At 40.5% G+C, this 21,547-nt stretch overlaps 1 protein-coding gene across 2 annotated transcripts in view; it reads left to right on the top strand.

The window, feature by feature from the left end:
- The window catches only part of enpp2 (ectonucleotide pyrophosphatase/phosphodiesterase 2), an 82,897-nt gene extending 62,624 nt beyond the window's left edge, over positions 1–20,273 (top strand). For both annotated transcript variants that reach the window (XM_079836293.1, XM_079836292.1), the window contains exons 23-25: positions 16,826–16,958; positions 17,848–18,001; positions 18,696–20,273. In XM_079836293.1, the coding sequence (XP_079692419.1) occupies positions 16,826–16,958; positions 17,848–18,001; positions 18,696–18,866 (458 nt within the window). In that variant the 3' untranslated portion in view covers positions 18,867–20,273. The remainder of the gene's footprint in view (positions 1–16,825; positions 16,959–17,847; positions 18,002–18,695) is intronic.
- The last annotated feature ends 1,274 nt before the right edge of the window (positions 20,274–21,547 follow it).

Genomic DNA, 21,547 nt, shown 5'->3' with positions numbered 1-21,547 from the left:
TCCGTCTCTGGTACATTAGTGATGTGCGGTTTGCGAACTAATCATTCTTTTGAACCGGTTCTTTTAAGTGAACCAAATCAGTTCACCAAATCGGACTGAATCGTTCTAAAGGGTTCGCGTCTCGAGTCAGCGCTGATCCATAATTTACTAAAATTACTAAATTTCTGACATGAGTGACAGCCACTCCGACTAGAAATAAACTAATAACCTGAAGTATATTCTAGTAACTACAACAGTTCACTGAACTGAGACGTGCTGAGAACTGATGTGAAGTGAACTCAGGTCCATCCGTCTCTCTGGCAGCAGCTCGTGCCTGGGTGACCTCGTTAAACCACGCCCCTTCCGCTCATTTCAAATGCAAAGATGTCAGCCAATTACAACAGTGGCCGTTTTTACTGAAGTCTCACAGCAGACACGCCTCTTGAAACGGGGCATTCAGCCACAGGGCAAACATCAGTATTGAAAAAATGCCTTTTATTTCTAAATTATGACATTTTATGATGTAAAAATCATACTAACAATATAAGTACACCTCAGGAAACATTATAAAATAATAGAAAAATGCAATGCCATGGGACCTTTAACTCCTAAAATTAAGCAGAGAACAATAACTTCAAGTAAGCAAAACTGTGTTTTGTTGTGGGGGATAATAATTCAAGCATTATTCCTCCCTCTTATGGGCTTAACATTATGTCTAATGTAACATCAGTTTTCTAGATATACCTTCACCAGTCGCCTTACAACAGAACAGCATTCCTGATTATAAATTGAAATACACAATATCCGTCAGCTGAGACAAAGCGACTGCAAGTGACCATCAGCCTGGATACAGAGGCTGGCTAGATTGGTCTGAGAATGAGTGGAGAAAAGACCAATCCATAAGAGTGGGAGGGAAATTTGGAGTGGGACTCGATAAATCTCAGAATCTGTGACTGTGCGAAAGGTCTCACTGTCCTACGATTGCACAAACATCACAAAGACATTGAGACAGACATTCCAAGAAGAACTGATAAATGGTGTCCAAAGGAAAGATGTTGAGAATGTGGCCATGTATCAAACACTTTGAAGGATGGATGTGCCCAGCAATGACCTGATGATGATAAAGGTGATATCTCTGCAGAGTAAATAGCTGCTCATTGTGTTGGGGGGTTCAAACCTCAGGTTTGCTTGTGGACAGCTCAGAAGCTAAACCCTTCAGAGCGAAGCCTGCCACCAAATAACATTCAGAGCCTCTACAATAATCTTAATCAAACAGAGTGGTCCTGAGTGACTGAAACGAAAGTGGAATGGAACCGCACTACTCGTTTGAGCTATGCAGCATTGACCGTTTATCAGCTCAGAGAAATAATGGACAGCGCAAGCTCATACACGGGTCAATCTTGATCATGCGTCACTGTTACTGCACAGCCCTGGGAGATCCAGTGGGAAAGCGTTTTAATCCAAATGGGGTTATTCAATTTTATATCAATGCACCAGTTCAGTTAGAATCTGGAAATATTACTTGCGTTTGTATTTTGTGTCTTCTTTGAATGGGGATTCCCTTCTTGGTCCTTGCTGGTGAGGGTATTTCCCAGGTAAGTTCTTCGATTCGCTGGTGGTCTTGTTGTGTCTTTGATCAACGTCTTGGGAAGCCAATCACATGGCGTGTTGGCGGATGGATGAGAAGTCTCGTGGATAAGGTTTTAATTTGAAGCGGGCTTTGCTATAGAATCGTTGACCGAAACTTTGTGGCAAAACGTAACTTACAACACGAGACTCAACGGAAAGAAAAGGTTAAACTTAAGTTAAAGAAAAGTGAGTGAGATGAGAATATAAATGGCTTGAAAGAAACCGTTAACCCATTTTCTTTGATCTTTGTCTGCCTCGATCGTCTGATCATCTAATCGTCTCATCTCTGTCTAATTCTTTGTTTGTGTTCTGAGATTTTAAACTCAAATGTCTGCCCATCCTCCTGGATGAGTTCTCACCAATTAGGTATCATCTTTGGTTCAGAGGTGACTGTTTCTCCTCCTCTCACCATAAATCACGTTACCTGTGATACCTCTTAACTTCCCGCTCTAAGCAAAGAGTACTGAGAGTACAGTTTAGACATGATTTCTATTAATAAGAATACTTACACAGCTTTCAATCAAGCCATCCTCTGAATTATGAACAGATACATACAATGGTACCAAGCAAGGCACCCTTCCAATCAACCATTCAATAGTTATAACAGTTACATGAATTGTGAGTGATCTACGCATATTGGTCACATGTATTGGTTGTAGACATAATATAGAATTATGTAGTTGAAGGATGTTTGATTTTAAAAGTCCGACTACCAACCTTTTTGAATGATTTGATGCAGTTTATATGTAAAAACAGGCTGGGTTTTCTTGTGGATTTCAACTCTGTGTTCAAAGGTCATTCAGAAGAAGAAGATCTCTTTTGGATATTTTATCTTGGGGGATCGAACAATCTCTGCCGTTATCTTGGTGTGGCTCAAACTGTGCCCTCTCCAAACCAATCCGTCAAATTTTTTTTTTACAAACTACCCATGGTTGACATGATCTTCCTTTTAGCTATGATCATCTCTGGCCATAAAGTACTTACCTGGGGGTTTCGTTAGTTAGCTCAGACTGGAATGAAGCCCACTTCATTTATGGTCCTAAATTGTTGATTTGGGGTCTGGAGTGTTGAGTTGAGTTTGTGTGGAGTTATGTTTGAACAAGTCATCTGGAAGATTCATTTGTGTCTGGTGCGCCCTGAAATCCTACACCAATTTTAATGTTATTTTTAATGTGATTTGTAAAACAAAAAGTTAAAAGGTGTAGGCCACTTGGCGGCAAACAAGTGCTTTTATTTAAAAAGACATATTACCATTATAACCAGTAGATGGTGACAGAGGAGCACTTATTGACTTATTAGCCATTTTCACTCCTTAAAATATGGAAAAAGTAGGAAGTCACAAAGTCTCATGAAAAACAAACTTTTCTTCAAATTGTGACTGAATTACACAGAAAACAAGTAAAGAGTGCTCCTTTTATAATCACTGAAGCTGTCGGTCAGTTCACTATGATGCTATAAAAGAACAATAGTACATTTAATAAGAGTAGATATTTAAAGTTTCCCTATAAGAATGAGTTTTTTGCACATTACTGTTGTTAATAAAAGTTAATTTTATCTGCATATCTTACAATAATGTTCTCAAATGTTTGTCTGGAGCCCTGGTTAAGCCAGCTTCAGTTCACTAAGACACACGCTTCAGTCTGTCGCACAGACACGTGCTTACCCATCCTCCATCCTCAATCCTCAACTCCTCCTTATGCAGGCACATGATTGCTTAGCTGCTTGTCCAAGGAGATATATCTATCTATCCAGCTCATTGTTGCTTAATATTGTTCGATCTCATTACAATACTTGTATTACTTCTGCATGGAATTGTGTAACCATTGCTTATAAAAATTCTGGTTGATTGCCTTAGGCCCCAGGGGGGTTCAAAACTCAGCAAGGTTTGCTTGTGGACAGCTTGGAAGCTGAACCCTTCAGAGTGAAGCCTGCCGCCAATAACATTCAGAGCCTCTACAATAATCTTAGTCAAATAGAGTGGTCCTGACTGAAAGGGAAAATCCTACAAATATTTCAGACACAAACTTTATAGGAGGAGAGTATTAAACTAAATCCTGCAACAGAATGTATTACGGTTTGCGGTAGTCAATTTACTGGTATTTGCATCATTATTTATCGGTACAGTAGAGAACAGAGAGCATGTGGTAGAAGGAAGAGAATTTTCTCCATTCAGGGTATTTATTTGAAATGTCAGTTATGAAATTGTTATCCGAACTTATTGGTTTGCTGTCCCTGTGTTGTTTGTAGATACCTGATTATCATTGGATCTGCTTGTTGGCAACCCAATACTAATTTGCGCTGCTCTTTGTAGATTGCGTTGGCATAATGGAAAACGAGCAGGTTCTGCCTGTGTTCTTTAATTTGCACAATGTCAGCACAACCCGCAGAACTTTTCTCTCTCATCTGTGCTTTTCATATCACAATAATGTAAACAACATGTTTTAGTCTTATTGTTTAGGATAAGGTGTTTACAAATATTAGTGAGCCACAAATCTAAAGAAACATTACCCTCATTTTATGTGTGCTATAAGGTTTGCTGGGCTGGTTTGTATCTTTTAGGAAATCATGAGTTTTACTTGAGTTTTAGTGTGCATATGTTCTTGTGTGGGCACGCTCACTCTAGGTGATTTCATTTGTACATTTGTCTGTGAATTAGAAGCATATGCATGTGTGGCCTGTGGTAGCACTTTGAAAACAGGCCACCTAAGAGCCACCTCTGTTTCAGAAGGAATATGTATACACATGTTGCTTCCCCTCATAGGAAATTAAACCTCATAAAGACACCCAAACAAAAATGCTTCCACAAATATTCACAGAAAACATCATTTAGATGTAATTAACATTTTCTTTATACTTGTTCAGGTTTACAAATAGATTCCCCACATGTAATCTGCCTCTCTGGAATCTTGAAATGTGTATTTAGAGGGTTTGGCAGCAGAGGAGAAAGGAGAGCGCAGTGATGAATGCTGTGTCTGCTTTAGATTAACTGTGCTGGGCTCAGGCAGTTAACTGAGCAGCCACCCACAGAGGGACACAACCCATTCCATAGCTTACAGCAGAATATGTTCTCTGTCTTTTTTAAAAACATGTTTTATCCTCTCTTACTATACTGTACTAAACTTGAAGAGCTATTTCTGAACTATTTAACTCATTCAAATTGTTTTGTTGGTATAAATGAATGTATTTGTCATGCGGGTGGTTTGTAGTAATTGCGCAAAGAAGATGAAGCATCCAAAACAAAACCTTAATTTCTAATTCAACCAGGAACATGCAGGAGTAATATTAATCATAGAATACTACACTAAACAACTCAAAACAATGACAATAACCAACCGCCTAAGATTGCAAACTAAATGCACATGACAAACAATGGAACTAAACAAGACACAGGAGAACATAATGGGTAACCATAGAAGCAAATTAGGACATAGTCAGAAACCAAAACTAAATAGAGTGGAGAAACAAACATAAACAGAACATAACTATGACATAACACCCCCAATCCCGAAAGGCCATAAAGGCCTCGCACCATAAACAGGGGGGGGGGGGGGGTGTCTTGGAGGTGTACGCAGCTAAGCTGGTGACGGACAGGACACCGGTGCAGCAGGCAGAGGAATATCCAATGGCAGAGCTGACAGAGGGAGGAGCTAGGGTGTTGCCTTGCTGATGGTCCTGGCCGAACCTGGTCTTATGATTGGGAGATACCAGGGTCCATGGCTCTACCATGGAGAAAGTGTAACGGCCCACTTGGATCACGTTTGTTTTGATAACCTAATTTGTGCGACAGTCAATCGCTGTTTGCTGATACCATAGAAATGAATAAGAAGTGCTGTAAACTGAATCCTACCTGTCGCAAAATTGTCTGTGACTTCTAAAAACAATTATTTTTATTTTTAAATTCTCAAATAGATAAATCCAAAACAAAGTCATGTTGTTTACTCACCTTCATTTCTGCTGGCTCCCTTCAGCTCTTTGGCTTTGCTTTTGGTGCTTCCACCCACCTAAACAGTTTTGCCTCTAATGGCTCCCTTCAGCTTCTCTCCTCCGCCTTCAGTGGCTCTGCCATGATCCTCGGCTCTGCCTTGGGCTTTCCAATCTCCAGCCCCATCTTGGCTTAAGGATCCCCTGGCTACATTTTAGACCTCCGAGCACATGACTCCACCTCAGCCTGTTGACCCATTGGCTGCAACTCCATGCTTCTCCGCCATTGACCATCATCCCACTGGCTCCACCTTGATCAGATGCCACCCTTTCAGCTGTGCTTCAGCCTACCATCCCTTTGTCTACCATTGTCCTCAGTTTCTCCGGTTCCACCACGGTCTTCTGAGCCCCCGGCTCCGCCTCGGTCCCACAAGCCATTTTCTTCGCCTTTTAGTATTCTGACACTATTTAAGGTCGAAACCTCCCAAAGAAGTCAGAACAATAGTCTGAACATTAAAAGTTTTAAAGAAAAAAAAAAAGTTAAATAATAGGGCTGTCAAGCGATTAAATCTAATTAATTACAATTTGGTACACATCAAATTTGACTGAGAAATTTAACCCCTAGGAGTCTGAGCTGTTTTGGGGCCCGTTAGAAGTTTTGACATGCTCTGACATTTGTGCATTTTTCAGGCAAAAGTGTAATTACACTGTATTCAGCACAAACTGGGCTACCATAATATGTGAGCAACATGTATGTACATGCTTGTATTTTTGAGGGAATAATGTTTATGCATAATTTTTGAAAAAACTAAAATTAAAATTAAGGCTTCAAAACACACAATAGATATGTTTTGACAAGCCCTTTTGATTATTGGGTGTTTTTGTTTAGAGTTTTTGCTTTAAACTGATGTGAGAATCATTGAGCCTACTCATTCACATAAAACAATATATTCTTTTACATTTTGTAAAACACTTTTTCTTTACTCAGGCCTTATGCGAGTAGGCATGAACGATCAATGAATAATAATCTGAGTGTGGCCGCATTGGCGGATAATGAGTCAGTAATGAGTTGACTGATATCTCCCACTTTTCACACAGATTACATAAACACAGAATATTTGTTTTCGTTTTGATGTACATGATTTAAAACCTGACATTTCAACGTTTCTTTAGACATATGTCTCATGTTTGTGTGTCAAGGTTTCACTAAGCTACAGGTCATTTCTGAAGAGAATCAGATTAGACATCATTGAGAGAGAGGCTTTGTTTCCCTTATTTTGCAAAAGGCACAACAATTTGTTTTTATTGTGACTGTACACAAAAAAATAGAAACTTAACAGAATATAATGATGTATAACACTTGCATGAATGATAAAAAACGACAGAGTTATTTTAGTCTCTTTGGCACTGATAAGAAAAAGAGAGAGCCGATCGCACCGGCGCGACAGCCGACTCAAGGGGGTTAAAAGATCAAACTTTAAAAAGATTTAAACTTTAAAAAGAAGTCATTATTGTGTAAAAAAATCAAATAGACATTTAAGACAAATAGAGGTTTTTTTTTAGGTGAACTATACCTTTTAATGTTTGTTTTTATTAATATGAAAATATGAAATTATTTTTGATGCCAGTAGGTGGTTGTAAATGTTTAATTGATTAAGTCATTCATTTATTCGATTCGTTCAAACGGTTGATTCATTCAGGTTCATTCACGGGGAGTGAAGTAAATGGTTCTCTTTACGAAAATGGTAAATGTAAATGGTTCTCTTTCAAACATTCGTTCGGTATCTCACTATATGGGAACGCCTCAGGGCGTGACCAATCGCGGAAGCACCAATAACACCACGTCTGCCAACCATAGCAGACCAATCGCTGCAGCGATCAGGGAGTCCCGTCTCCCTGTATATAAACCGCAGCAACCTGCCATTTCGTCATTCTCGCTCTCTTCCCCGTGAAGATTTCGGAAGCTGTCCTCAGCAGACTTTGGGAATTATTGCTCAACGGTTTACTGACGGAGCCGTAAGGTAACGTCCCAAATGCAATAGATTCTTAACGTTTGTCAAGTGACTTGCAACTTAGAGCAAGATAACTAACGCATCAAGGCAAGTTTTCAGCTTTAAGTTCTATTTATTAATTTTCCAAGTTTTTGGCGTGCTCACCACGCACCAAAAAGAAGGAAAATAGCTCTCTATCGCTGCACCGCTCCGTACTAACATTAGTTTCACGTCGTGGTGGGCTTACCGTATGAAGAGAGTGCAGGCTTTATGGCCACTGCAAAAGAACCAGAGAGCCCCCAAGGAAAAGGCCGTCCTCCTCATCCGTGTGCTTGCGGAATGTGGATTTCTGCAAAGGATTCACACGGTCTCTGCATCTCCTGTTTGGCCGCTAAACACGCTCAGGCAGCGCTGTCCAACCCCGAGGGCTGTCCTCAATGCGCAACATTCTCGGTTAAGACCCAGCTTCGTGTCGCAGTAGCTGGGAAATCGGACCCATGCCTCTCTGCTCAACCCAGAGAGGAACCAATGGATTGGCCACCACAGGCCTCCAGCTCTTGGAGTGATATGATGGAGAAGGTGTCACCCGTCCTTCCCCCGCTGTTCGGAGATCGGCTAGCGGGAGTGGAAGATGATGATGACGAAGTTCTGTCGACCATCCTCGAAGACGAGGATGACGACAATGAAGATGCTATTCTTCCCCCGATGATTCCAACGGAAGAAAGCCAGATGGGCTTCTACTCCCGTTATTTTGTGATTCCAAACGAGGGGGAGGTCTCCGTCCCATTTAGATTTACGGATCCTCAACAAACACCTCAGAATGTACAAATTCAAAATGCTTTCGCTCAGAACTTTGTGTCAAAGTATTTGTCAAGGGGATTGGTTCACCTCAGTGGACCTCCAGGACGCATATTTTCACATAGATATTTTTCCTGCTCACAGGAAATATCTGAGGTTCGCTTATCAGGGCAGGGCATACGAGTTTATGAAAATTCCCTTTGGCCTTGCTCTAGCGCCCAGGGTTTTTACCAAGTGTGTGGAAGCGGCTCTGACACCGTTAAGGAACGGAGGAGTCAAGAGTTTTATCATACCTGGACGATTTACTCATCTGCGCGCCATCCCCGCGACAAGCAGAGAGTGATACATACACACTAGTGACGCATCTGGAGAGATTAGGTTTCAAGATAAACCAGACGAAGAGTTGTCTAATTCCCTCACAGGAAATAGTCTACTTGGGCCTCAGGTTGAATTCAGTGAGGTTTCGAGCGTTCCTATCAGAGGAACGCATCAAGAAATTTCTCAGCTGCCTCTCCCTCTTTCAACGAGGGAGTTTAGTCTCTTTCGGAATGTGTCTTCGACCTGGGACTGCTGCGAATGAGGGATTTACAGAACTGGACTGTGTCACGGGGCATTCACCCCACGAGCAGTCTCAGCCGCCGAGTGCGCGTCTCACCAGAATGCATGAGCGCTCTGTCATTGGAGAGCTTCGTCTTTTCTCAGGACAGGTTGTCCCCTTGGTCCTGTTCTATTGAGGAAAGTGGTGACAACAGATGCTTCTCTCACGGGCTGGGGGGCAGTGTTCGAAGGCAGAACAGTGAGAGGAGTTTGGTCTCCTGCACTGAGAGAGAAGCACATACATTTTCTAGAGTTACTGACAGTGTTACTAGCTCTGAGACATTTTGTGCATTCTCTCAAGAATCATCATGTATTGGTCAGGACAGACAATACAACGGTGATAGTCTACATAAATCGACAAGGAGGAGTACGTTCTCACAAGCTTCACTTGTTAGCAAAAGAACTGATTATGTGGAGCAGCAGGACCCTCCTGTCATTACGCGCAACGCATTTGTGCCAGGAATAATGAACAGGGGAGCGGATTTACTGTCCAGAGGTAATCCTCTATACGGGGAGTGGAGACTCCACCCTCAAGTGATGCTCATGATGTGACAGAGATTCGGCCAGGCAGCCATAGATCTCTTCGCATCGCGCAAAGACGTGCAATGTCCCCGGTTCTTCTCTCTGGTCGGCAACGATGCATCGTTGGGTGTGGATGCTCTAGCCCACGAGTGGCCAAACGAGTTGCTTTACGCAAACATGTAATGATTCTGATCACCCCATACTGGCTGGGGAGGCTGTGGGTTGTGAAGATTGGGCAACTGCTCTACGACCAGCCATGGCCGTTACCAGCGCGCAGGGATCTCCTCTCACAAGCACGGGGGGAAATATTTCACCCCTCCCTTCAGAAACTAGCTTTCTGGGTCTGGCCCGTGAGAGGCTAAATCTGAATGCTGCTGGGTTACCCCCGAAAGTGATCGAGACCATTCAGAACGCAAGGATGCCTCAACGGGTTCTTTATATGATCTCAAATGGAGGGTGTTTGAAAGCTGGTGCACAGATGGGAACATCGTTCCTTTCTTGTGTTCAGTTTCGGAGGTGCTGATTTTCTTACAGGACCTTCTAGATAAGGGCAGAGCCTTTTCCACAATTAAGGTTTATCTGTCTGCTATCTCGGCATGTCATGCGGGTCTTAATTCGGAGACTATTGACCAGCACCCTCTCGTCTGTCGATTTGTGAAAGGGGCACGTCGGTTACATCCGGTATCGAAGCCACTGGTCCCGCCCTGGGACTTGTAAGTGGTTTTGAACGCGCTCTCGAAAGCCCCTTTCGAGCCCATTGATAAAATTGCCTTGCTTTAAAGATGGCTCTGTTACTTGCTCTCACTACAACAAAGAGGGTAAGTGAACTACAGGCTTTATCAGTTCACTCTTCGTGTATGATGTTCGCTATGGGTGGTCAAAAAGTCACTTTTAGAACTAACCCGGCGTTTGTACCCAAGGTGTTTGATCACGCTGGTGCAGTCCAATCTGTGGACCTACTAGCTTTCCATCCACCACCTTTTCAATCCCCAGGGGAGGAGAGGTTACATCATTTATGTCCGGTTCGGACTCTGCATATGTACGTTCAGAGAACCCGCTCACTTCGTAAGAGTAATCAGCTATTTGTCTCGTGGGCTGACTCTTACAGAGGTAGACCTATCTCCTGTCAACGCCTTTCTCACTGGGTGGTGGAGGCTATCGTATTATGTTAAAATAATGCGAATTTAGAGCCCCCAATAGTCAAGTCAAGTCAACTTTATTTATATAGCGCTTTTAACAATGTAGATTGTTTCAAAGCAGCTTTACAGTGTTAAACAAGAAAATAATGCAGCATAATTTTATTCAGCTGTATAGCCATTCTGGAAAAAACGCTGATGTCATCAGTTCATTTCAATTATCATACAGTGACAGTGTGGGCTTTAGATCAATAATTAGATCAGTAATTTAGTTTAAATGGTTAATTTAGTTTATTAATTAGATTTATTTCGATGTTTAGTTGAAAAATGTAGTGTCCCCAACTGAGCACGCCAAGCCAGAGGCAACAGTGGCAAGGAAACCAAAACCCCATTAGGTGACCTAATGGAGAAAAATAAACCTTGGGAGAAACCAGGCTCAGTCGGGGTGCCAGTTCTCCTCTGGCCAATTAACAAACAGCGTATTATTATTATTATTATTATTATTATTATTATTCTGGCAGCTTTACAGCTCAGAGGTCATAATAGATCAGAATATTCGAGGGACCGGGGGCAACATGCTAAAGACGGGTTTATTGAGGATGATGTTGATTAAATAATTATTAAAGTGCAATATTCGAATGATCGGAGGCAACACGCTGGAGATGGGTTTATTGAGGATGACATATCGATTTAAGTATTATTTAATTGTAATATTCGAACAATCAGAGTCAACACGCCGGAGACGGGTTTATTGAGATGCCGTGTCGATGAGGCAGTTGCAGGGGGAGTTTTATCACAGTCTCTGCAGACACTTTGGGGTCCTGTGTTGGTCTTCTGGGCGCAGGTCCACCATCTGAACTGGATACGACCCGGATCCAGCTGACTGCAGTAAACCTCGGGATAAAACAGAGAGACTATCATTAGCGTAGATGCCATTCTTCTGATGATGTAACGAGTACATAGGACTACGAGCACCCTCCACTAGAGGCATGGCCACGTCATGGGCTTTGTTTAAAGGCATCTCTATCCAAGAAATTTGTGCGGCAGCCAGCTAGTCTTCTCCGTACACTTTTGCTCTCCTCTATAAACTGGATGTGACAAAACCCTCTCTAGCCCACTCAGTCCTGGGAGTGAGTAGTTAGGATATAATGCAGTTTATTAATAGGCGAATTCCTCTTATTATTCTGTTTTCACCTCCGTCGGGAGTTATGATTCAGAGAATTACACAGCTTTTCTTAGTCTGCTTCGTCAGCATATCGGGAGTTGTCTATATCCCATATAGTGAGATAACGTATATTTGAAAGAGAACGTTAGGTTACTAACGTAACCAGGGCCGGCTCTAGCTCTTTGGTTGCCCTAGGCGAGATTGAGTTTTGCCCCCCCCCCCCCCCCCCCCTAATTGTTAAGCCCACCGGCAATAGTTGCCAGTGTATAGGTGTCATTTTCCTTCTGTAAGTATTTTTCTAGATATTATCCATGTTTTATATCTTAATGACACACAAGCAGACAACCAAATAAAGGATTTCAAGAAAAAAAAAGTATTAATTTCCTTCCTGTCACATGAGACTGCCCACTTCCTACCCCTACTTCCAGGGAGCACAACGAAGGCAAACCCTCCCAAAGAAAGGATATTTTCATGTTACTAATAAGTATTTTTGTTGACATATATCAACATAATCATGAAGGTCTCTAGAATCATCCAAACATAACAAATCTTACAACAGATCTATAGTTTTTAGTATACTTAGTCAAACATAATAAATTTGATTATGAATACAGATTGATCTGTTGAAAGCAGTTATTTTGAGTTAGATGCTAAATGTTCTCCTCTTATCCATATTTGACATTGAAGGGGTGCATAGGCTACAACATATTTGCCCACCGGCAACTATAGATGCCACAGATTCAAATACGATTTTCAAGAAAAAATACAAAAACCTGGGGAAAATAAATGCAGGACATGCCATTCAGAAAAAAATTGGGCACAAATGGGTTAAGTATTTATAAAAACTATACAAACAAAAATGCTCCTATAGTTACTCCAAGACTTAAAAAGCTAATTATGACTTAAATGATACACTCTAATAAATTGCACATACAAAAATGTTACAAAGAACGTTGGAGGATATTTAACAAATTATGACTCAAACTATGGATGAACAAACAAAAATGCTTTTATAGTCACTCCAACACTTAATCAAGAAAATTAAGACTTGAAGGATCAACTGCAATAAATTGTTCATACACAAATGCTAGAAAGAATGTTCAAGGATATTTACCAAATATTAACTCCATAAACTGTGCAAAAACTCTCTTAAGCACCTGTAAAGACACTTAAGCAAATTATGACCCATAAACTGGATTAACTGTACCCTCTACAAACAAAAGTGCTATTATGGATACACTGTACTTACCACTACAAAATTAAAATATATAAGTTCTTGTAGCTCTATCCCTATCTTAAATAATAAAAGATGAACAGTTGTTTCTGGCATTTCTATTCACCTTCAAAATTGACGCAGCATTAAAATTTGGCTCGTCTGGATTTCCTTATTGTCAGTGAAATGCGTAGAAATATGTAGATAACCAGCTAGCTAGTGATAGCTTAGTGACAGCAATAAAACGTCCAATGCTGTCCAATATTAGTTGATAATATCGATAATACGAAGTAAATTTATTTCGTTTGACACCTTTATGGCTGAGATGAGAAGACTTACCTCTATACTGGGCTTTCTTTTGATCGTCTGCCTTTCTCTTTTTCCGTCCCTGTGCACTCGAGGGTTTAGACCGCTTCATTTTTGAAGAACGCGCCAGTGCTGAACACTTGCCTCACATAACGCCTGAACGCCTGTGCTCGACAATAATAATAATTCAATCTAATAATCAGGTTAAGTAATTAAACGTGCGGCTGAGGGGGCGCCCAAGGATGATCATGTTTAATAAACAGTATGTTTTATTTCGCTTGTTTTAATTCTATGCTTAATGGGAAGTAAGTTTAAGGGCGCCACTAGAGGGCGCCTGGCTGCGCCCCCAACACATTTGTCGCCCTAGGCAACCGCCTAGCTCGCCTATAGCAAACGCCGGCCCTGGACGTAACCCCCGGTTCTCTGATAACATGAAGTGAGGTATCTCACAACATTGCCCTCCTTGCCTGTCCTGCACGGAGAAGAGATATGCGGAGAATGAATAAATGGCAGGTTGCTGCGGTTTATATACAGGCAGACGGGTCTCCCTGATCGCTGCAGCGATTGGTCTGCCATGGTTGGCAGACGTGGTGTTATTGGTGCTTCCGTGATCGGTCACGCCCTGAGGCGTTCCCATATAGTGAGATACCTCACTTCATGTTATCAGAGAACCGGGGTTACGTCAGTAACCTAACGTTCTCGTTATGGTCCATTGAATCATTGGTTCACCTGATTCGTTCAAAACGCGGATTCAGAAATGAAACGCCACTGTGTGTATTGCTCCAACTCGGAGACAAACAGTTCTGTTTTGTTTTTATATTTTCGTTGGCAAAATTGAGCAAAACAGACACAAACAACACAATATTAACTTATTTATTTTATTAAATTGTTGTATGAGATCGCATTTGCACTCGTCTCATGCTATTCTGTACAGAAAAACAGAACATTTTTTATACACCGATATTGCACCTATTGCAAGCTTTACTCGTGTGAGGGCGTTTTCAGTTTAGTTCGACGCGGTGCACGGTTCACATGAAAAATTGGTAATGTGAAAGCTCAGCTGAGCTCAGGGGTCAAAATATTTGCCGCAATTCATGTGAATAAGAAGGCAACAAGGACTCGGGTTCGCTAGAAAAGTTTTATCAGATGACGATGTATTTAGTTCAATAAAACACATGTAAGGGATGATAGTGTTGATGATTTACCCTAGATAAGAAAGGAGTGAGCCTGCAAGTGTATTTGCGCATAGCACTGGCGGGAACAATCGCACACTGACGCGGACCAAAACAAACGTGCCCAGACGCTCTGAGATTATAACTTTTTGGGATACAATTTTTTTTTGCACCATATCTTGAATTTTAGGGACATTCTAACTGCATTCTATAGGTTTCATCACACAGTCAGTTGTTGATCTGCATCATCATATTCTTCATCAATCAACTGTATGAAATGGTAGAGGACCTACGTTGGTCTGGGGCGGGGCAAGTGCGTTAAATGCTTTAATAATTTTAACACATTATTTTTTACCGTAACAAATTAATCTAATTAACACATTAAATCGACAGCCCTATTAAATACATAAGAATTATGTCTGATTCAACTCATCAGCTCATTATTAGAGACGTCAAGACTTGAATTGGATGTGTCTGATGAGGGAGACAAAATGTGCAGTAGTGGGAGATCCCCATGACAGGTTTGAGAAGCACATAAGTCACTAAACAAATATGCAAATTTGTGACACTGCTGTGTGTGCATGTGAACTGCATAAGGAATTTGTATCATTACCATTACATTGGCGGTTCTTGGTTCCAAGATTTAATATTAGTCAGGTTATACCACTCTTTTATGTATCAGGCGATCTTGGAATTGAATAAGGCACTTAATTAAACATCACAGAAATCATGATATTATGGGAATGAAATATACACTATATTGCCAAAAGTTTTGGGACGCCTGCCTTTACATGCACTTTAATGACATCCTATTCTTAATCCGTACGGTTTAGTATGGAGTTGGCCCACCCTTTGCAGCTATAACAGCTTCAACTCTTCTGGGAAGGCTTTCCACAAGGTTTAGGAGTGTGTTTATGGGATGTTTTGACCATTCTTCTAGAAGCGCATTTGTGAGGTCAGGCACTGATGTTGGATGAGAAGGCCTGTCTTGCAGTCTCCGCTATAATTCATCCCAAAGGTGTTTTATCGGGTTGAGGTCAGGACTCTGTGCAGGCCAGTCAAGTTCTTCCACACCAAACTCGCTCATCCATGTCTTTATGGAACTTGCTTTGTGCACTGGTGCGCAGTCATGTTGGAACAGGAAGAGCCCATCCCCAAACTGTTCCCACAAAGTTGGGAGCATGAAATTGTCCAAAATGTCTTGGTATACTAAAGCATTAAATGTTCCTTTCACTGGAACTAAGGGGCAAAGCCCAACCCCTGTAAAACAACCCCACACCATAATCCCCCCTCTACCAAACTTTAAACTTGGCACAATTCAGTTAGGCAAGTACCGTTATCTGGCAACTGCCAAACCCAGACTCATCGATCGTATTGCCAGACAGAGATGTGTGATTCGTCACTCCAGAGAACACGTCACCACTGCTCTAGAGTCCAGTGGTGGCATGCTATACACCACTGCATCCAACGCTTTGCATTGCACTTGGTGATGTAAGGCTTGCTGCTCGGCCATGGAAACCCATTCCATGAAGCTCTCTACGCACTGTTCTTGAGCTAATCTGAAGGCCACGCAAAGTTTGGAGGTCTGTAGCTATTGACTTTGATTTTACATGGCATACCACTTCGTGGCTGAGTTGCTATTGTTCCCAATATCTTCCACTTTGTTATAATACCATTAACACCATTAATGGTATTATAACAATAGTGGTATTAATACCATTATGACCGTGGACTATTAAGTAGTGAAGAAATTTCACGAATGGACTTATTGCACAGGTGGCAACCTATCCACGGTACCACGCTTGAATTCACTGAGCTCCTGAGTGCGACCCATTCTTTCACAAATGTTTGTAGAAGCAGTCTGCATGCCTAGGTGCTTGATTTTATACACCTGTGGCCAGGAAGTGATCTGGACACCTGAATTCAATGATTTGGAGGGGTGTTCCAATACTTTTGGAGTTTTATGTATATAATGCATAATGTGGAAATTCATATTATGTGAACATATTATTATTGTATGTTAAGGTGTAACATGAGAACTGAGTGTATATTTGTGACATGGTTTGAGTAATTCTGAACATAGATACTGTGATGCAATAAAAATGTCACCCTTTTACACTGAAGTATTATTATATCGTAGGCTATTGTATTCTATCATATCGTACTCATGTACAAGAGGTAAAAAAAAAATCTTCCTCCATTGAAGCACAAGATGCTCTTTTCAGATTTTCAGCAAACTACTAGAATTCACAGTATTAAGAAATTCTGAAATTCACATCCAATTAAATCTTTCACTCAAGTTATTATGCTAATGTGTAATCTCTGTTCTGTCCTTTTAAATATGCATATCTCATTCTTACTGTCTCTCTCTTTATATCTTTTTTTGGCTGTTTCAGGTCTGTGGGGTTATTTCCAGAAATCACTTGTGAAACGTTATGCTAGTGAAAGAAATGGTGTGAATGTGGTTGTTGGGCCCATCTTTGACTATGATTACAATGGTCTTAGAGATTCTGCAGAGACAATAAAACAGTAAGTTGTCTTCACGGTGTTATATCACGTATACAGTACATTCATTAATTTAAGTGCACATACAGTGGATATAAAAAGACTTCACTCCCCTGTTAAAACAGCTGACTTTTGTTTTGTAAAACTGAAACAAAGATAAATCATATCAGAACTTTAGCACCTCTAATGTAAAAATTACAACCTATGCAGTGCCACTGAAATCCAAAGTGATTCCAGAGAAAAAAGATCAAAATTAAAATAACCTGCATGAGTGTGATGTAATTGAGCTTGTGACTGTGTTAAGTCTAAAGATTTTTCTGACATCTTATTGATTGTATACTAATACAAGAGCCATGGGCCACAACGAGCTTACGAAGCATCAACAGGATCTCATTGTTGAAAGGTATTACTCAGGTGATTGCCAAGGCATTAGATATACCATGGAACACAGTGAAAAAGTCGTCAACAAATGGAAAAGTATCGCAAAAGTTCTGTTTCATTTTTTCCATCACAAAAAAACAGCTATTTAAACAGGGGTGCATATACATACTGTATGCACACAGTATGATTTTACTAGTTATCCAAAAAAGTTGACCAGCAGTTGACTGGTCTGTGGGTCAGTGTTTATCTCGTGTAAATTACTCCAAATGCAGCATCAGTGGTTTTTGCTCTTTCTGGCAAAAGCAATGCTGTGTTAACAGACAGTATGTGAGTGGAAAGAATGTCTGTGCATCTGAGATGATGTAGTAGAAGTATGCATACCTCCATTACCAGTGTAATTCTATAACTGAAGCTAACTGATCCATGACTAGCTGATACAGAACTAACATTTTACAAGTAGTACAAGCCCTAATATGTACATACTTTTATAAAATCCTTCAGTCTGAGTATGCCACTCTTTCTTTGTTTACAGATATGTCAGTGGCTCTGTGCAAATCCCAACTCATTACTACATTGTTGTTACAAGTTGTCTGGATTACACACAGACTCCTGACTCCTGTACTGGCCCTCTTAGTGCGTTCTCTTTCATCCTTCCACACCGATCAGATAATGATGAGACCTGTAATGTAAGTAATTTCCTCTCCTCTCCTCTTTATGATGTTTATTAGCCGACTTCCTAGGTTGTCTATGAAACTAGGACTGGTTTCGCCGGAAAAATCAAAATTTCCCAAACGATGTGACTGTTACGTGCCCTTCCGAGAACCCCTCTTCTGTTTAATGACACATAAAAATAATGATTATACAATATTTAGGATAATGCTTAAAGTGCTAATTTGTACTGTAATGTCAATGTCATACAAATAACGTAAACGGAAACGTTTTTCCTTAGTTTTTTTGCGTCCAGGCGACAACATTGTCAAAACGTCCCCCAGTCATACTAATGCATGAAAACGATTAAAACTTAAAAATGCTTCATTATGCATGCCAGGCCATTAGTTGGTGAAGTCACTTTGTAAAGAAAAAAACGCACCTATAGACCTAACACGTAACATGCATGCACATGATGTCATCGGTTTCACAAATTCACGTTTTTTTTTAGTTTACACGGAGACAATAACGGTATAATTTTCAAAAACGTACACTTAGAACCCGTTTTCAAAAGTTTGCGTTTTCAGTCCACCAAAACGTTGTTGTCGTGTAAATTGATGGCCAAAACACCAAAAAAGTGTTTAAATGAAAATGTTGTTGGGTAAATGGCCCCTTAGTCTATTATCGAAGTCAGAGGCAAAAACCGTGTCAAATCCACTTCTTGTCACCTAGAATTCAGAAGACGAGTCAAAGTGGGTGGAGGAACTAATGAAGACACACACAGCGCGCCTACGGGACGTGGAGTTACTTACAGGACTGGACTTTTATCGTCGCATCAGCAAGACCTATGAGGAGATTCTCTCTCTAAAAGTGTACTTACACACATACGAGAGTGAGATCTAAACCACTGCATCCCTGCATTAGCATTCCCTACATCTTTACTGTCAGGATGCAGAAGTAAGATGTATATTTTTATAAAATCGATCATATTTATTTTTGGTTGCATTTTATTTTAAGGTGTCCGTGTTGCAGTGTTATACATTTACTGAGTAATAATAATTATCTACATATACTCATTATAGGGTTATGGTGTGGTTTAGGGTTAGTTGCATGTAATTATGCACAATTTATAGTAATTACTATAGTAACTACATGTAACATGTTACAAGGACACTGTAAAATAGTGTTGCCTAATTTTTTTATTGCTAGACCTTAAGTGTATGTTTTTTACATTCTCCTACTTTATGACTAATTTATACGCATGAGTAAAGTTTTTTTGTTGTTTATCAGTCTTAATAATACTGTATAAATGTGTATTCATTTAATGCCTGTACTGTTTTAAAGGTCCCCTTCTTCACGATTCCATTGTTCAAACTTTAGTTAGTGTGTAATGTTGCTGTTAGAGCATAAATAATATCTGTAAAATTATAAAGCTCAAAGTTCAATGCCAAGCGAGATATTTTATTTAACAGAAGTTCCCTTTCAAAGCCTACAGCGAACGGCTGGCTTGGACTACATCCTGGTACTTCCTGCTTTAATTACGTCAGTAGAGCAGTAGAACAGACTAACCTCCGCCCACAAAGAAACGCGAAAAAGGGGGTGCGGTCTTGTTGCTGTCCCACGTGGAGAAGCGGACGGTCGCGTGGAGAAAAGGAACTGTTGCGTTGAGTGTGTTTATCGCCATGTCATCGAGACGCTGTTATTTTCATCCAGGAGTCAAATCACCTCTGTTTGGCTTTCCCAGGGACGCTGTAGAGATTATTGAACGCATACATCTCTCTGTTAAGAGGCGTGACCTTTCCAACGTGCGCTAAACTGCTGTCAAATTACAACACAGGAACCGCTTTCACGTGCGCTATTCTGTGGTCGAATCACAGCACAGGAACCGCTTGCACAATCAGAACTCGTTACGTATTTCTGAAGGAGGGACTTCATAGCACAAGGAAATCACCAGCCGTTTTTAGGACAGTGGAAACAGCGGTACACAGATAAGTAAATTGTGTGAAAAATACTGTGTTTTTTTACACGCGAAACATGAACACATGTTATATTGCACACTGTAAACACAATCAAAGCTTCAAAAAAACACGAAGAACGGGACCTTTAACATTTAACAATTTAACATTTTTTTTTCCGGATTTTCTGCCTTTTAAAGAGAATAGCTCCGACTGGTGGTTATATGGCATATATTATATTTGCAGGTTATTGTTGAACACGTTGAACACAACATTACGTCTTGGATATGTTGCCTTTGTTGTTCACAATGTTTTATTTTATTGATCATTAATAAACATACAACAGCCTTGTGTTGAGTTTGTGTCTCTTTTATGCAGAGTTCATTACATCTAACAGTATTTTGGTTTGAAGTAAACATTAAGGTATGCTGTTTCATGCATACTGAGCTTTTTACACTGTTAAAGACTTGGATTCCCATGCTAAACATGGACAAAGTTTCAAAAAATAAGTTGGACATTTGATGGGAGTATTTCTGTGCCAAAAATACGGCTTCCGGTTTGTCACAAGTTTCGTAAAGTTTTTTTTGAGTATGGGTCTGCGTGACGTCAACAAGGGCGGAATGTCCTTGTACGGGCTCTTCCCCCGGAAGGGGGAACGTCGTACTAGTCTGACGTGCAAAACCGTTCCGCTTGCTACTGCTATCGTTAAATCGCATACAATAGTCCATAAACCAAATTATGTCCTCATAAACCATGAGTAAACACAAATGTTGTAAAACTCGCGCATGACAAGCCACTAAGCAAATATATATAGTTACAGTACATACCACATAAAGACGTCCTGCTGTAGTCGTCGTTGTTGCTGCTCCTGTTCAATTTCAGCCTCCGGAGCAGATTCTGGATCATATATGCATGTTTGAATCTGACTGATTTTGTGGATCTCCGGTCTGCAGCTATACCTATTTGGGTCTGATGAGCACAGGCCTGCCCACTATGATGAATAGGCCCCAGTTATTGTATATATATTATATTCATTAATGTATTATTGTTTAATTGATTTTAATATAATTACAAACATTATTATAACATCTTAAATCCCAAAATAAATAAAATGTGTTTTTGTATAATGCTTGATGAGTTTTATTGACATTTTCATCTAGGCTGTCTCAGGTATTTCGCACCTGAGTTTGTGTGTTCATCCATTCAGTTAATTTAATTATAGAATTATAGAAAAAGAGAAGGGATGTTTCAGAAGAATTCTGTAAAAAATACTTTACATTGACGTCAGCATGCAGTTAACGGCACTTTAATTCCAAGCCCAGGAGTTCAGGTAAGCCGTTCTCTTTCATCATCTCGTGTTCGAGATCCACCTATGGGAAGGGCATCCGTACCTGACCTCTGCAGAAGCATCCAATTGCACCAAGTCTGACAAGACAGGCATAAGGCGATTTTTTTATTTTATTTTTTTTCTGTCTTTACGCACTCATGTTCCAGAGATTCTGAACAGAGGCGCGGATCTTCTATCGAGGGGGAACCCACTCTTCAGAGATTGGCGTCTCCATCCTCAGATAGTAGACATGATATGGATGAGATTCAGACAGGCATCCGTAGATCTATTTGCCTCGTGCG

The sequence above is a fragment of the Gobio gobio genome (assembly GCF_949357685.1).
Source record: "Gobio gobio genome assembly, chromosome: 15".
NCBI classification, from domain to species: Eukaryota; Metazoa; Chordata; class Actinopteri; order Cypriniformes; family Gobionidae; genus Gobio; species Gobio gobio.
The sequence above is the reverse complement of the archived record's forward strand: the minus strand, read 5'-3'. Positions and strand labels throughout refer to the sequence as shown.